At 36.4% G+C, this 17,250-nt stretch overlaps 1 protein-coding gene across 1 annotated transcript in view; it reads left to right on the top strand.

Moving 5' to 3' along the window:
* Nucleotides 1–16,432, top strand: part of ocrl (OCRL inositol polyphosphate-5-phosphatase) — a gene marked incomplete at its 5' end in the record, with an annotated part of 28,033 nt that extends 11,601 nt beyond the window's left edge. Inside the window, 15 exons of the mRNA XM_014982772.2 lie at nt 76–190; nt 665–781; nt 892–1,073; nt 2,441–2,552; nt 2,833–2,942; nt 5,712–5,847; nt 7,063–7,173; nt 7,281–7,446; nt 8,272–8,501; nt 9,693–9,716; nt 10,844–10,963; nt 11,939–12,023; nt 12,354–12,481; nt 12,561–12,672; nt 13,877–16,432. Coding sequence (XP_014838258.2) covers nt 76–190; nt 665–781; nt 892–1,073; nt 2,441–2,552; nt 2,833–2,942; nt 5,712–5,847; nt 7,063–7,173; nt 7,281–7,446; nt 8,272–8,501; nt 9,693–9,716; nt 10,844–10,963; nt 11,939–12,023; nt 12,354–12,481; nt 12,561–12,672; nt 13,877–14,001 — 1,873 coding nt within the window. The remainder of the gene's footprint in view (nt 1–75; nt 191–664; nt 782–891; nt 1,074–2,440; nt 2,553–2,832; nt 2,943–5,711; nt 5,848–7,062; nt 7,174–7,280; nt 7,447–8,271; nt 8,502–9,692; nt 9,717–10,843; nt 10,964–11,938; nt 12,024–12,353; nt 12,482–12,560; nt 12,673–13,876) is intronic.
* Between the last annotated feature and the right edge of the window lie 818 nt (nt 16,433–17,250).

Raw genomic sequence — 17,250 nt, 5'->3', positions numbered from 1 at the left:
CTAGCCATCAAGCAACACGATTATAAACCCGATTAGGAAATGCTAATAACTGAAATATTAATAATTTGATTGTAGTTTTCAGGAGTTGGACCTGAGCACTGAGGCGTTTTTCTACCTGGACTCGTCCAAAGAGCAGGTCTGGGTCGAAGCTGTGGAGAGGAGCCTGAACAGAAAAGGCGACTACAAAAGGGTGAGGAAAGGGTTAATTATCAAAGATGAAGAGTTAATTCTATGATTTCTCTGCTCAGGAAGATAAAAAATTAATTTAATCACTAATAATTTTATGCTGATTAAAAATAAAAACCTTAAGAAATAAACATGACTCTTGAACTGGACTTGGTGGCCACAAAAAAATCAGTTGAAGGACCACATATGGCCCCTGAACCACACTTTGGACACCCCTGCTTTAAGAACAGAAAATTAACTTTTTAAATTTTATAGAAGTGAGGTTCATTTCCTGTGAACAATCTGTGCTATAGGTTTACATTAAGTGTGTTTTTTCTTTAAAAATGGTTGAGCTGACAGAAAATCCTTTGAAATTGAACCTGGAATTTTGAAATGTTGTGGAAATATGTTGGAACCTTGTAAGTAAATTAAAATGGAGTTAAAAATCTAAGCTCATTCTGAGAAATTTGTATAATAGTTTTAAAAACGATTTCTGCAGATCCGGGTGATCCGACTTGTTGGGATGATGCTTGTGGTCTTTGTCAAGAAGAAACACAAGAAGCACATCAAGGAATTGGCTGCAGAGCACGTCGGGACGGGAATCATGGGAAAAATGGTTTGTTTACACTGAATCTTCTGCCTTATAACAAACAAAATACGTACTGAGGTTTCGGAACTGTTGTGATTTCCTTCATCAGCCTGAAGGCCTTTTATTTGATGTTTTAGGGGAACAAAGGAGGCGTCGCTATCAGGTTTGTTTTCCACAACACCAGCTTCTGCATCGTCAACTGCCACCTGGCGGCTCACGTCGAAGACTTTGAGCGCCGCAATCAGGACTACAGAGACATCTGTGCCCGAATGACCTTTCACCTCCTGGACTACCCGCCGCTGAGCATCGTCAAACACGAGTGAGTCCCGCCAACACGTCCTCGTTTTGTTTCCGTTCTGACTTTACAGCATCGTTTTACCTAAAGGTGACCTGTTACGCTGCGTTCACATCGAACGCGTTTCACACGTCAGAAACGACGCTTCATGTTCAACGCCTGTGAACTTTGAAGTCAGACGCTTGAAGTTTTGCTTTAGACGCGCCTCAGGCGGGTCAGCATCGCTCCAGGCAGCGTTGAGAGGAGACTCTTTAGCGAAACTCTTCCACCTGCATATTTCATCTAAATATATGCAAAGTTTATTTAACGTGGTTCAACATTTTTGCTGGACGGATTTGGATAGCTCAAATGCAGGGAAATATTTTCAAATGGTAAAAGTTATAACTTACCCGACATTCCAACTTCCTCGCTGATCCTCTTCCAGGCAAAGTCCTTTCTGTGTCTGTAGTCATAACTTGATTGGTCTTAGATTATAGTTCGAGAGCAAACACAGACAATTTATCCTACTTAGGGTTTTTTTTCTCTTGAGATCATGTCGGAAAATGCACGTCCTGGTTGACGCTCCGCGTCGAGCGGCGAAAGATCAGATTTTTCAAGTCCAGCGCCGGACGAGCGAAACGCTTCAAATCGCCCACGACGCGCCTTCACATAGACTGTGAATGTAAACCTGATGCTCATAACGCATTTGGTGTGAACGCAGCATTATGCTTCCTTGAGCAGGTTAGGACATTTCTATGGGCGATACAAAACATGTTTGTTACATTTTTTGCACAAAATCATTCTTAGATGATGAGATTTTAGTCTGCTCAGTCCTGCCTACTTGGAGCTCCTTTTATATCTTCTCGTCACTTTAAATCCAAATAAACTGCTGCTTGGCAACGCTTCCCAACTCAACGTTTACACTCGTGAAAATAGCTGCAAACAGATTTCCAGTTGTACAAATTTGAAAAGCAGAAGTGGAGTCTCCTGCACAACCAATAAGAATGCAGCAAGTGGTTTCTGGATCTAAAGTCAACAATAAAATAATTTCTTTTCCAGCAGCCATTGCACAGTGCATCCAGCGGTAAAGCCAAACATCCTAGAGTTCAGTTTAGGTTGCTAGGTAACGGCGCTGAGGTTGCTAGGTAACTGCTCCATGCCCAATGAATGTTTATTAACATTCTGGAGGTTTTTGAAGCATTTTCCACACAACAGAAATTATTAATTTACTGTCAAAAGATAAATAGGTGGATTTTTTTTAAATGCTTGTGTTTTTAGAAGCAACCAGATGGAAAAATAAAAACATGAAAAATGTGAATTTTGCGTAATGGGTCCCCTGTAAGCATAGCAGCCAGGTCATATTTACCGTTGAGTTGACCATGCGTGTCTGAAAACTGTTGGCTTTGTTCCAGTGTGGTGATCTGGCTTGGGGACCTGAACTACCGCCTCTTCCTGTACGACGCAGCAGAAGTCAAACATCTCATTGCTGAGAACGCGTTAAAGAAGCTGCAGGAGTACGACCAGGTACTGAACTCAGGCAGCATTAATACAATAAACATCCCTATTCATATGTCTGGTAGATTATGCAAGCCAAAGGTTTTAAGCCTCTTTTGTTTGTGGACTGAGTTTCTAAACAGAATGAGCTCAACAGCACCTTGTAGCAAACAGTTTCACAGAAGTTATATCAAGTAGGTTGATGTTAATTTGCAGGATTGTCAGATTTTTGCAGGTTTTATTCCTTTGAGTTTGGCTAAGAAAGAACAATTTAGTTTCTCAAATGAAATAAAGCTGTTTCCATGTGCAGCTGAACATTCAGAGGCAAACCAAAAGAGCCTTCGTCGACTTCATAGAGGGAGATATCAACTTCGTTCCCACATACAAGTACGACACCAAAACGGATCGATGGGACTCCAGGTGCGTCTTGTTTCATCAGACTTTCTTTCTGCTTCCCAATTTCTGTTTGCAGAAATAAAACCAGCATTACAAATATATTTTTATTGCCTTCATTTGTGTCTGAGCACTTGATGTATGTTGTGCTTGCATATCAGTCGGGGCTGATCAAGCTACAAAAAAACGTATTAGATAATTATTCAAATTTAATTTAAAACTTTTGACAGATGGAAAATTTCTTTCAATTATGAAATTCATCACTATGAATGCAGTTTAATATATAACTTTACAATCTTTGCAAAGTTACAGTACAGACCAAAAGTTTGGACACCTTTTCATTCAAAGAGTTTTCTTCATTTTCATGACTATGAAAATGTTAGATTCACACTGAAGGCATCAAAACTATGAATTAACACATGTGGAAATATGTACTAAACAAAAATGTGTGAAACAACTGAAAATACGCCTTATATTCTAGTTTCTTCAAAGTAGCAACCTTTTGCTTTGACTACTGCTTCGCACACTCTTTGCATTCTCTTGATGAGCTTCAGTCACCTGAAATGGTCTCCAACAGTCTTGAAGGAGTTCCCAGAGATGCTTAGCACTTGTTGGCCCTTTTGCCTTCACTCTGCGGTCCAGCTCACCCCAAACCATCTCGATTGGGTTCAGGTCCGGTGACTGTGGAGGCCAGGTCATCTGGCGCAGCACCCCATCACTCTCCTTCTTGGTCAAATAGCCCTTCCACAGCCTGGAGGTGTGTTTGGGTCTTTGTCCTGTTGAAAAATAAATGATGGTCCAACTAAACGCAAACCGGATGGAATAGCATGGCGCTGCAAGATGCTGTGGTAGCCATGCTGGTCCAGTATGCCTTCAATTCTGAGTAAATCCCCAACAGTGTCACCAGCAAAGCCCCCCCACACCATCACACCTCCTCCTCCATGCTTCACGGTGGGAACCAGGCATGTAGAGTCCATCCGTTCACCTTTTCTGCGTTGCACAAAGACACGGTGGTTGGAACCAAAGATCACAAATTTGGACTCATCAGACCAAAGCACAGATTTCCACTGGTCTGATGTTCATTCCTTGTGCTCTTTAGCCCAAACAAGTCTCTTCTGCTTGTTGCCTGTCCTTAGCAGTGGCTTCCTAGCAGCTATTCTACCATGAAGGCCTGATTCACACAGTCTCCTCTTAACAGTTGTTGCAGAGATGAGTCTGCTGCTAGAACTCTGTGTGGCATTGAGCTGGTCTCTAATCTGAGCTGCTGTTAACCTGTGATTTCTGAGGCTGGTGACTGGGATGGACTTATCCTCCGCAGCACAGGTGACTCCTGGTCTTCCTTTCCTGGGGCGGTCCTCATGTGAGCCAGTTTCTTTGTAGCGCTTGATGGTTTTTGCGATTGCACTTGGGGACACTTTCAAAGTTTTCCCAATTTTTCTGACTGACTGACCTTCATTTCTTAAAGTAATGATGGCCACTCGTTTTTCTTTACTTAGCTGCTTTTGTCTTGCCATAATACAAATTCTAACACTCTATTCAGGAGGACTATCAGCTGTGTGTCCACCTGACTTCTGCACAACACAACTGATGGTCCCAACAACATTTATAAGGCAAGAAATCCCACTTATTAACCTGACGGGGCACAGCTGTGAAGTGAAAACCATTTCAGGAGACGACCTCTCGAAACTCATCAAGAGAATGCAGAGTGTGTGCAAAATCACAGCAAAAGGTGGCTACTTTGAAGAAACTAGAATAGAAGACTTATTTTCAGTTGTTTTACACTTTTTTGTTTAGTACATGATTCCACATGTGCTAATTCATAGTTTTGATGCCTTCAGTGTGAATCTACAATGTCAATAGTCATGAAAATAAAGGGAACTCATTGAATGAGTAGGTGCCCAAACTTTTGGTCTGTACTGTATGTGCAGAAAAAGTAAGAATAAAAACTAATACAGAATGTTTACTGTTGACAGAAGCAACTAACGATTATTTTAACTTAATCTATCGATTAATCTGACGATTAATACATTAAACAAAATCTGACACATTCTGGTAATTTATCTGTAGTTTTTTAAAACGATATTAGAAATATATTAAAAATGAAAATAAACTATTCAGTTCCTCTTATAAATAATAAGATAAAGATTTTATTTTGTAAAATGCAATAAGATACTAAAAATATTTCTAACATGTAAAACCTTTAGTCCTTTCGTCTTGATTTAATCAATACATTATTGGCTATTTTTTGATTAACCAGTTCATAACTGAATAGTAAATGATATTAGGAGGAGATTTTTAAATTTATTTTTACAGAATTTTAATGAACCTACAGTTAAGGTTTTTTGGTTTGTCTTAAATGCAAAATGTCTACATTTTTGTTCATTTTTAGCTTAATTCCTGCTGTGAGTAATTCAGCTACAACTAATTAAGTTCTGAAATTAACCGTTTTTGAGCCTGTGTTCTCCAGTTAACGATTAATCGATTACTAAATTAGTCAGCCATTGTTTCATTAATCACTTAATCATGATTAATCGTTTCTGCTCAAACTGTATGTGAAGAAAAAGTAGGAATAAAAGCGAACGTGCATTATTAGTTGGATGTTTGTAAATTTGAATCCGATGGTAGATTAAACTTAAGTTTTCTCTTTTCCTCCTGATTTAATTTCTATAAATTTGCCTCACGGTTCAGCAGCTGAAGCGTTTTGCTGCCCTGACGCAGCATCAGCAGTTCTTTCCTCCAGGACTTTCTGTATTTTCCACTCATATTTTCCTCTCAAACTTTATCTGCTTCCTGCAGCGGGAAGTGCCGAATCCCCGCCTGGTGCGATAGGATTCTGTGGCGCGGCAGCAACGTCCAGCAGCTCAAATACCGAAGCCACATGGAGATGAAAACCAGCGACCACAAGCCGGTCAGCTCGCTCTTCAAAATCGGGGTAAGACGTTGAGGAGTGACAAATATCAGGCTTAAAGGTCCAGAACAAGATGAGAAAATAACTTAAAAACGTTTGTAGCTTCCAAGCAGAAGAAACGACACTTTATACCCACAGTTTTTCTTTCATCAGAAGCGTCTCTGATTTTTACTGCAGAATATAAGCAGCTCTCTAACTTAGTTCTTTTATGCCATTAAAAACAAAATGTGTTGTTTTTTTCCCCACACATGACTTAAAAATAATAATAAAGTAAACTGGATATGAAGTGTGGCAACAAATTTTAAGATCAAAACAAGTCAGGTAAAACTTAAAGATATCAAAACAAATAGAGTAGAATAGAAAAGTACTTTATTGTATCGCATTGTTTACATACAGTAAGCTGCCTGACTTTAGAGCTTCATAAAAATTACTTTATTTTTTCAAAATTCTGTTTTACCTCTGCTTTTTTTCTTTAAAAAATCCATATTTTTGATAAAATAAACACATTTCACTCCCCAAAAAGTCGTCATATGAAGTCAAAATTTTCTGTAGTCATATAGAAAATAGTTTAAATATTTTGAGATTTGAAGTATTGCCAGTTATTAGTAACTGTTTTTTTTTATTAAAATGTAGCCAAGGTGGAAGTAAAAGAAAAATCTTTTGTAGAAAATAAAAACATTTCAGATATAAACTAAAATTTCAACAGTGTGTGCAGTAATGTTGAGAGTTTTTAAAACTTTTTATTTCAAATTTCTCTAAAACATTATTCTATTTATCATTTATTTTAAAAGGATCACCTGTTTTGGCTTATAAAGCTTCAAAACGTCTTAACGAGGCGTGCATCTCGCGCTGCTGAGGATCTTTGCTAAGATGCAACGTCTTCACGAGGCGTGCATCTCGCGCTGCTGAGGATCTTTGCTAAGATGCAACGTCTTCACGAGGCGTGCATCTTGCGCTGCTGAGGATCTTTGCTAAGATGCAACGTCTTCACGAGGCGTGCATCTCGCGCTGCTGAGGATCTTTGCTAAGATGCAACGTCTTCACGAGGCGTGCATCTCACGCTGCTTAGGACCTTTGCTAAGATGCTAGGCTAATGCTAGCTCTCTTCCTCTCTGTTTAGATATAACTTGTCTTAAAAGTCGGTTATGAACATTATTTCTTTGCAGCTTTAATGAATCATGTACCAAACATGTAAATTTGTTTAATTTGGATTCATGTTGATGTTTGTTTGTGCAACAGGTGAAAGTCGTGGATGAGCAGCGCCAGAAAAGAGTGTTTGAAGACATCGTTCGCGCCATGGACCGAATGGAGAACGACTGCCTTCCTTCTGTGTCTCTCAGCAGGATAGATGTAATAAAGCTCAACCTTTTTAGGATAAACTCACATATTTACAAATAAACGTGTAAATTTGTGGGGTTAATGAGCTTTTTGCTGGATTTCTCCTCGTCGTTTTGCAGTTTACGTTTAAGGACGTTAAGTTCAGGCAGCTGCAGAAGGAGCGCTTCCTGATCAAAAACGACGGCCAGGTGCCGTGTCACTTTGCCTTCATCCCCAAACCAAACGACCCAAACTATTGCAAGCCGTGGCTGCGAGCCGAACCCAGTGACGGATTCTTAGAGCCAAGTAAGATTTATTTTTTTCCTTTCTTTTAATCTGTGTTTTTACAGAAGCTTCAAATCCTTTAAAATGTTTTCGAGATATGAAAAGTGGTTGATATTGTAAAAGTCCAGAGTTTCCATACACCTAATAAAAAGACACATAAAGATATTTATTTCTCTCTATTTGAAGTTAAATCAGCCTAAACTTTTCTTGTTTTATGTAGGTTAGATTTACAAAAATTATTTCTGTTTGCTAAATGCCAGAAAACATTTTCCAAATTGTTTTTTTGTAATTTTCTTTTATGTTTCAGCAGGAAGGTTATTTACCTTAACATGATTTGTTTTGATTGATTCAGTGTAATGAATATTTATTATTCCTCATTTCTAGTTGACTTATTTATGTGTAATTAAAATAAAGGTTGCCTTATCTTTTATATGTTAAACAACATTATTGAAATTGGGAATTGTTTTTGTTTGTGCTTTGTTCTTGGATAAATCAGGTGTATAAAACATTAAATTATGGTATATTTTAGTTCATTTTGCCCCTGCTGTAGAAGGTAGAATATTATAACTAGACTTTATCAATAACAGTAATAAGTTATATACAGTCATGAACTGACTTAGTTCATTTTTATTGTTTTTATCTGCAAAAAGTTGAAAACTTCCCTTGAAAATGCTTGAATTTTACCGTGATAAAATTTCACAAACTCTTTACTAAGCCACAGTTCATTCATTAAATGTTCATCAGCATTAGCAGCAAAACCAAAAACCACATTAATATAAAGGATAACTCCTCGTTTCCTAAGACATAAACGTTTTCTTTTGGACTTCTTCTGTGTTCTCTGAGCAGGTGAGACCCTGGAAATCTACTTGGAGGTTTATGTAAGTAAAGACTCAGTTACCCTGCTAAACTCTGGACAGGACTCTATTTATGATATCCTGGTGCTCCATTTGGACCGCGGCAAAGACTACTTCATCACCATCTCTGGGAACTACCTGTCCAGCTGCTTCGGCACCTCACTGGAGACTCTGTGCCGCATCAGGAAGCCGGTCAGAGAGGTCGCCAACCTCATCGACCTGGTGAGGGAAACGCAGCAGCTGCTGTAGAAGCTACTGCGTTGAATTTATTTTGGGTTGAGCTCATTTATAATCACAATGTTGTGACCAGAACTTGACCTGCAAAAGCAACAAATCTTAGCAAGTAGTTTCTAGTGAAAATATCTTGAGTTCATTTGAGATGAGACAAAACTGACAAGTAACTTTTCAGCAAGAAACAGGAACTTGTTTCTAAATAAATAATTATTTTAATATTGATGAAACGTTCTTGATCTAATGACAGATTATTTCCTGTATAATAACATATTTTTCCCATGTTATAAGTGAAATAATCTGCCATTAGAACAAGTACTTTTTATCAATATTAAAGAATCATTAACTTAAACCAAGTAATTGTAAACATTAAGGGAAATGTAAAATATTACATGTTTTATTTATTGTTGTGAAGGTAGAAGACAAAGGAATCAGTAATATTTTTTGTTTTTAATTGGGGAATTTTATCCCTCGGTGTAAAAAGTTTGGACACTTAAGTTTTGTTTACTTTCATGTGTACTAAGATATTTGCAGTAGAAATTGTACGTCAAAAAAAGTTTTTTGGTCTAATAGTGCAAATATGTTGAAATAAGACAAAAATAAATTACAAGTAAGTGAAATAATCTGCCAAAGGAACTGGTACCGTTCCCATTAATGTATTTACTGACTTAAAAGAAGCTCTTGTGTGTTGCTGAAAAGTTGCTTGTAGTTTTGTTTCAAAGCGTACCGACATGTCTGCACTGCTGGACCAAAACTCCTGGGTAATACTTTGTTTTTGCAGAGTGTGAACGTGTGAGGGCTCATTTGGTCCCTCAGGCTAAAATCAGTCACCAGTCGGTTTATATTTAGCAACATAAAATGTCTCCACTTGTGTATTTCTGTTTGCGAACAGGGAAGTAGCACAAACATTTAACAGGATTTCCTAAAAGAAAAAAAAATCCAGGAAACTGACTTTGTTCTTTCTTGTCTCATCATCTCTTCCTGTATATTTTCCACCTTATCTGGTTAAACTTTGGGATAAACTCCTGAATTTCCACTTCAACAGTCAGATTGATTGATGATATTAAAACATTTAAGAGCGTTTGGATATTGGGGGTTTTACTGCTTTTACACATCTCACTTTGTGTTTTCTCTCCTCTTGCTCGTTTCTTTGCTGTGGTTGTGGGCTGGCTTCTTGCTCAGGGAGAGGACAGCAGTACAGAAAAGGTAAATAATTAACAGAAACCAATAATCTGATACTGGAGGGCGGCATCGGCCCAGATACGAGTCAGTTATTCCCTTTACGCCACGTTATCAAAATCCTACTGGCAGAGTTCAGCAGTAACTAGTTACATTTACCTCAGTAACTTTTCTGAAAAAAATTACTTGTAGGAGTACTTTTACTTTAGTAACTTTTTTATGAAGTATCTCTACCCACTGAATGAAAAACAAACATGTTTTAACAAAAAAAAAAATTGTTTTCATTGAAATACAATTTATTTTGCCCAATTCTGTTAGTTACATGAATTATTGTGATTTTGTCTGGTGAGCTGTTGTTACCGCTGTACAATGGCTGCTGGAAAAGACGAGTGTTTTGTTGTTGACTTAACATTGATGAACCACTTGCTGCATTCTTTTTGGTTGTGCAGGAGGCTCCACTTCTGCTTTTCAAAGATGTTCAGTTGTATGATTGCACATCTGTTTGCATCCGTTTCCACATGCGAGTGTAAAATGTTGAGTTTGTTGGCGTGACCAGGAGCATATTATTAGGATTTAAAGTGACAGGAACCCTAAAACGCTTCATTAAATCTTTGCTTTTGTGCAAAAACTGTAATGAACACGTTTTGTTTAACCTATCCCAACCTGTTCAAGGGCGCATAATAGGTCAGCTTTGAATATTCTGTCATAAAACTAGATACATATTAACTTCCTGTCGGCTTTGGTGTTCAGTGTTATCAAACATGAGCAGCAGCTCTGTCAGCTTTGTAGTTCAGTCTGAGGTTTTATCTTTGTCATTAAACATCATGTGGCCTGGAGGAGAAACGGTTAAAACGCCTCCAGTGAAATTTCGACTCATGTTTCATCTCATCCCAAAGCTTTGGAGCACACAAGATTAAAAGTAATTCGAAGAAGTAATCTTAAAGTTTTAGATGTTCCTGGTCTGTCCTTCATTAGTTTAATGAGCCAAACTGGCTATTTCTGGACCTGGGATCCATTTGCAGAAACAAAAATAACATTTCCAGCTTTGTGAAATGTCTCCCCTTCAAATTATCAAATTAGCTGCTTTTTATTGAGATGTTTCTCTGAAAATAACATTTTTCTTGATAGAAATTGTTAATTTATTTGCTTCTCAGGAAAAGTCGATGGTGAATTTGGTGTTTGCGGATGGAGGAAGTTCTGACGACGTCCCTCTGAAAATCCCCAAAGAGGTTTGGATCCTGGTCAACCACCTCTTCACCAAGTCCTGCGATCAGGTTCGACGACACGTCCAGATTATTCAACGACAGTTTCTGATTAAAACACACGCTGGTCTGACTTTATCAAATGACTTACACAATGAAGAGAAAATGATGGTTTCTCTAAACAAAAAGAAAGTTTGATGAAGTGTCATCAGGTCAGTTTAAGTGAAATAAAATGCTGTTTATTTTATTTAAGTTACTTTTTCTGTTGTCTGATCACCGACATGAAGAAGTTTAAATTTTAGATGAAGTTAGGCTTTGATAAATCGAATAAATGGAGTTTTGTTGTAATCCAGAGATTCTAGATTATGACAGATTATTGGGGACAGACAAGGATTATATTTTAATTTGAAATTCTGAGAATAAAGTCATATTTTCAGAATTAAAACCCAATATTGCCAGAAGAAAGTCGTAAAATTACAAGAAAAAAGTTGCTTTAATGAGAGAAAACGTGTAGATTTACAAAGATGTGATCAGCTCGTTTAAGTTTGTTTGGTCCCATTTGCAAAAAAACATATGCAACTTTACAAGGTGCTCAACATTTATCATGTTTATTATTTTTAATGTAGGAGATATAAAATTACTACTTCATTTCACAAATATTACAACTTTATTCTTGTAATATTCTGACTTTTTTTCTCTTCATAACGATTTGCAAAATTTTACAACTTCTTTTATATCATTATCACTTTATTGTCATATTATGACTTCATTTTCATTTCATTCTGATTTTTTTCTCTTATTACACATTAATCTGATATTTACTTTTTGTTAAACTACCTCTTGTATTATTCCAACTTTCTCGTCTTGTGACTTTTCATCATACTAATTCTCATATTATGAGTTTATTTTATCTCAACTTATTGTCATACGGCTTTTTCCTCTCCATATTCTGACTTTATTCCTGTAATTTATTATTCTTTCTTCGCATGTCTCCAATACTTTGTGCCATTGGATGGTCTGGTGTTTGAGTTATGTTTTTGCTTGCAGGAGGATTTATTCCAGACTCCAGGCCTGCAGGAGGAGCTCCAAAGCATCATTGACTGCCTGGACACCAGCATCCCGGAGTCTCTACGTATCCTTGACATCATTTTATTAAAAATCAGGTTTAATTTTTAAAAGCTGCAATGATGAGATTGAATTATCCTGAACAACAATATCATCTACAACATGCTCCAGATGTTAATGAAGGTTACCTTCACATTAGCTTATAAAATATGTTACATTTTAGGTTGATTAAAGTTAAAAGTATATATAATGTGTGTGTATATATATATATTTTAAACACTTACCTTTGGAAACTGTAGGTAGAAAATAAACAGATGTGTGCAGACACGCATTTTAAACTCTGTTGTTCTTTGTGTAAACTCCACTGGACTCCAGTTTCTCCGTAACTTTGGTCCAGCTGGTTGTAACCACTCCGTAGCCGAAGCTCTGCTGATCTTCCTGGAGGCCTTGCCAGAGCCGGTGGTTTGCTACGAACTCTACCAACGGTGCCTTGACAGCTCCCACGACAGCCGCCTCTGCAAGCAGGTAGGCAGAGGTTTCTGTTTCTGCAACACAAAGCGAAGTGATGAATCTGCTGCAGTAAACGTCTGTCTGACGTTCACAGCTGGTCTCCCAGCTCTCCCGGCCGCATCGGAACGTGTTTCGATACCTGATGTCTTTCCTGAAGGAACTGCTGAAGCACTCGAACAACAACAACCTAACAGCAAACCTCATCGGTAAGAAACGGACCAACAGCAAGAACAAATGAATCAATACGCAAAAATAAAAACGAACGGACAAAAGAACTGAAAGAACAAATGAATCAATACGCAAAAATAAAAACGTACGGACAAAAGAACTGAAAGAACAAATGAATCAATACGCAAAAATAAAAATGGACAAAAAGAACTGAAGAAAGAGCAAATGAATCAATATGCAAAATAAAAATGAATGAACAAAAAGAACTGTAGAGCAAATTAATCAATACGCAAAAACAAAAACGAACGGACAAAAGAACTGAAAGAACAAATGAATCAATACGCAAAAATAAAAACGAACGGACAAAAGAACTGAAAGAACAAATGAATCAATACGCAAAAATAAAAATGGACAAAAAGAACTGAAAGAGCAAATGAATCAATATGCAAAATAAAAATGAACAGATGAATATTTATAAATTAAGTTAAATTAAGTAAATAAATCAAAACAAATAATTGAAAATAATCTAATAAAAAATGAATAAACGTGAATGAATATCTGAAATAAAGAACCAAAATGCGAGACGAGCGAGAATAAATCGGTTAATAAGAATATTAAAGGAAATTAACAATAAATAGAATTGACATTTAGTAAATTGATACCGCTTTTTGTCTGTCTGTAATGTTTGTTTTGTGTGATTAATAAATTTATAAAAGGAAACTGAAGAACAATTAGTTGATAATGAATAAAAATTAAAAATGAACAAAATACATGAAAGTAAAAAAAACAAAAAAACAAGAATAGATGGAAATCTACTAACCAAAGTGACCAAGAATAATTTGGAATTAGCAAATTAAATGAGAATTAGGCTGAATGCAGAAAAAAATCTAATTAACAAAAATTAAAGCCAGGAATGAATGACTTAATTAAAAACAAAATTAACAATAACATTTTATTTTGTGAGAATCAAAGAAATTCATTAAAAAAAATGACTGAGGCTAAATGAATAAAAGTGAATGAGTGGAAGTTGATAAACATGTAAGCAGTAATTTAAATAAATGAAAAGGATGCAGTGAGAGTAATAAAATATGAATTATAAATAAGAAAAATAATGAGATTTAACTGAACAAATAAGGACTCCTAGAATATATATTATAAATATTGAGAATGAATGAAAAAAAAAAATAAACATGATTACTGTAACGATAAAAGACATTAATACGGACGGTTTTGTGTTTCCAGCTACTCTCTTTGCCAGCCTCCTCATCCGACCGCCACCCAACATGGTCAGCAGGCAGTCGGGTCAGGACCGACAGAAAGCCATCAACTTCATCCTGGGGTTCCTCATGTCTGCAGACGACGACTAACCAACGACGGCCCGACCCGCTGGGTCGCCGACCCGCGTTGTTTCACCGAACCGCTCACCAATTCGGCCGTCACAGGCTTTGACTTCAGCAGGCGTCGCGTTTTCGACATGAGAAGAGTTTGAACTGTCACACTTTTTAACGACTTAAAGGATGGAGACCGGACCTCGCTGTCTGCTGACTCTTTACGGGAAGACACTCATGCCAAAAAACAGTGAGTGGAGAAACTGTGGAAACGCTATCCAGAGAGACCCACGCTAAATGCAGGAGTGGGGGTAAATAATATTGTTGATCATTTAGTCTGAAATGTACGGGAGAAGATTAGGGCCGCCACTAAAAAGGTAAAATTCTAATTATTAACTCAGAATTTTGACTTTTTTTTTCTTTTTTTAATTCTGACTTTTTCTGACATATTTTCAGTATTTATTTCATTTTTTTCTCTCAGAATTCTGATTTTTTTTTCTTCGTAGAATTCTGACTTTAATGTCTGAATTCTTTTTTCTGAGAATTATTTTCAGAATTCTTTTAACGCTTTCATAATTCTGACTTTGAACTTAGAATTCTGGCTTTGTCAGAATTCTTTTGACTTTTTTCCTCAGAATTCTGACTTTAAACTCAGAATTATAATTCGGTCAGTTTATGTCAAAATCCACATAAATTAAGTCAATTATTTTGTTAGGATATAAAAATGATCACATAACTTTTTCTTCCTTGTTATAAGTTTTGTAAATCTTCACTTTCGGAAATATTGTCCTAAAATTATTTGGTAGATTTGCGTTTTATAATTAGATTTGCCTAATGGTGCATTTAGGCGATTCTGAGAAAAAAAAGTCAAATTTTTCTTTTTTTTTTTTAAATTGCCCTAATCTTCTTCCGTAGAAATGGGATAAGTATAGTATTTAGTTACTACGAATGTTTATGCTTAAGTAACGACAATCATTTGTTGCTGCATTTTAGCTGAGGAGAGAATAGAATTTATTATCTAACACATTGGTTGTATTTTAACTGTTATTTATATTTTTTTTCTCCTACGTTTGCAACATTTGTTTTTTTTCTTTTTACTGCAGTTTGGTTTACTTTTGTACCAGTACTATGAACAACAACCTGATTGAAGTTGGCTGCAGACATTCTTCAAATTGGTGTCAAACGTTTGTGCAAAACATTTTGTGCTGCTATCATTTTGAAGATATTAATGTGTTTCCAGAGGTCATCAAAGGTGAAACGGCCAGTCTACATTTACAAAAACAAACAAAATATGGCGTCAATCAACATTGCTACTTTTGTTCAGCAATTTTTTTGTGCCGTTAAAAATTTTTTTCTACAGACATTAATTAAACCAAACAAAGATTATATAATTTTTTTGTATATTTGTGTCACTAAACATTCTGAAGCACAGTTGATTCGCACACAATTTGCTGTTTTGTAAACAGAGGTTGACCTTTCGAAAAATGTATTGCTATCTTTAAAATCATAGCGGCACAAAGATTTTTTTTCTGCACCAGGGCTTGACAGCAATTTTATTTAATTTCAGCTTCACTCAGGTCGACGAATACCGTATTTTCGTCATGTTTTTCCCTCCGTACATTCAGTTCTGTCAGCCTTACAGAACAAACTTATCACACTAAACCTCCTGGCCGAGTGTAGAGCCGCCCTCCGAGGGTTTTGACGTCTCGATGTAAATATGAACGTTTTGTGTTTCATGACTGTCCGGTGGTGAGATTCTGTGACGTTGTCTCCTGTCAGCCATTACAGTGGTACCGTTTATATCTGTGTTTGTTTACATGTCCTCCCACATGTCTCATACCGCAGCTGTATCGAGTGTTTGCTGAGTAAAAGCTCTTCGCAGTGCTGCAGTGTTTCCTGGGAGCAGATGTACCAAGATTGAAACCCTCATTTATCTACGGTTTTGTACTCCGGTCTCAGCTGTGCCACTGAAGATGCTATTTTTCCGATTCCAACTCTTGAAAAACATGTGGTTGTAGAAATAAGGAACTTTTCCCCCCCTCAGTCTGTTGAATGTTTCCTCTTTAACGGTTTCTCTCGACAAACGTCAGCTTTAGTTTTCACAATCATGACACTCATTTCCTCCGATCAGCATCTTGAGTAACTGATGTCCGGAAAACCCAAATACAGAAAAGCAGTAAATGTTAAGCTACAGAGACAATAAGAACACACTTCAAGGTGAAAACCATAAATCAAACATTAATGTGAGTTTTGCCAAATGGTTGCTTTGCTTGAGGAAACTGTTTCTTTTCAGTAGAAAGACAAACTGTCATTAGCAAGAAAACGTGATTGAACAGTTTTAAATTTTGGATTTAAAACGTCATCTGACATTTTTTTTGTTTCATAAATTTAAGGTACATTTAACAGCGACTTTAATGTTTTGGGTACTTTTTAATTTATTTAAGATGAATAAAACTAGATGAAATGCCAATGTCGTGTTTTCAACTTATTTTTGTTGTGACCCAGCCTGGTAAAAAAAAAAAAAATAGAACCAGTCCCTTGTTCTACACTTTGATTTTCATTTTGTTTTATTTAATTCACACAATAATAAATGTGAATTGTTCGTGTAACAACTAAAAGAAATTATGAAAGAAAAAGGGCAGAAAGTATCAAGTTTATTTGCACCACACATTTCAGCTACAAGACCGTTCAGAGTACTTTACATTACAAAAAAATAAAATAAAATGTAATATATAAACCTTCATATTTGTTCCTATTCACATGAAGAGAAAATTTGCTTTTCCAGCTCTGAAGACTATTATGGAAATATTTCAAATATCAACTTACTCAACGGCATATCGCTTCATAATGATTTTCAAATTTCTATTAGAAACAGAAAGATTGTCAAGATTGTTCCTTTTACTGAAATGCATCTTTGCATTTTGAAAATATTAGGTCCTTTTAAGTTGTATTTGCTTTCTCTTTTAAAAAGTCAGTTTTGAATATTTAAAAAATGTGTTTGAATCACATGTTGGTAAAACAAATTTATGTGTTTTGTAGATACATTTTAGAATGTTGTACTTATTCATGAAGTTTCAGTAAGTTTATCTGTATAAATTGAAAAATGATTTCTTACTGAAGGCGCAGACAGGAAATTGCACTGTGAAGCTTGCCGGAAATTGCGTGCGCTGTAAACAACCGTCCTCCACTCCGAACAGAAATGCCGATTTGAACAAGATGGCGGTTAGTGTTTTAGTCCCGATCCGAACAAGACCAATCAATCAAATTGTATTTGTATAGCACATTTCA

The sequence above is a fragment of the Poecilia mexicana genome, unplaced genomic scaffold (genome assembly GCF_051168715.1).
Source record: "Poecilia mexicana isolate PSO_F unplaced genomic scaffold, ASM5116871v1 scaffold_10, whole genome shotgun sequence".
NCBI classification, from domain to species: domain Eukaryota; kingdom Metazoa; phylum Chordata; class Actinopteri; order Cyprinodontiformes; family Poeciliidae; genus Poecilia; species Poecilia mexicana.
Note: the sequence above shows the minus strand (reverse complement) of the source record. Positions and strands in the feature narration are given on the sequence as shown.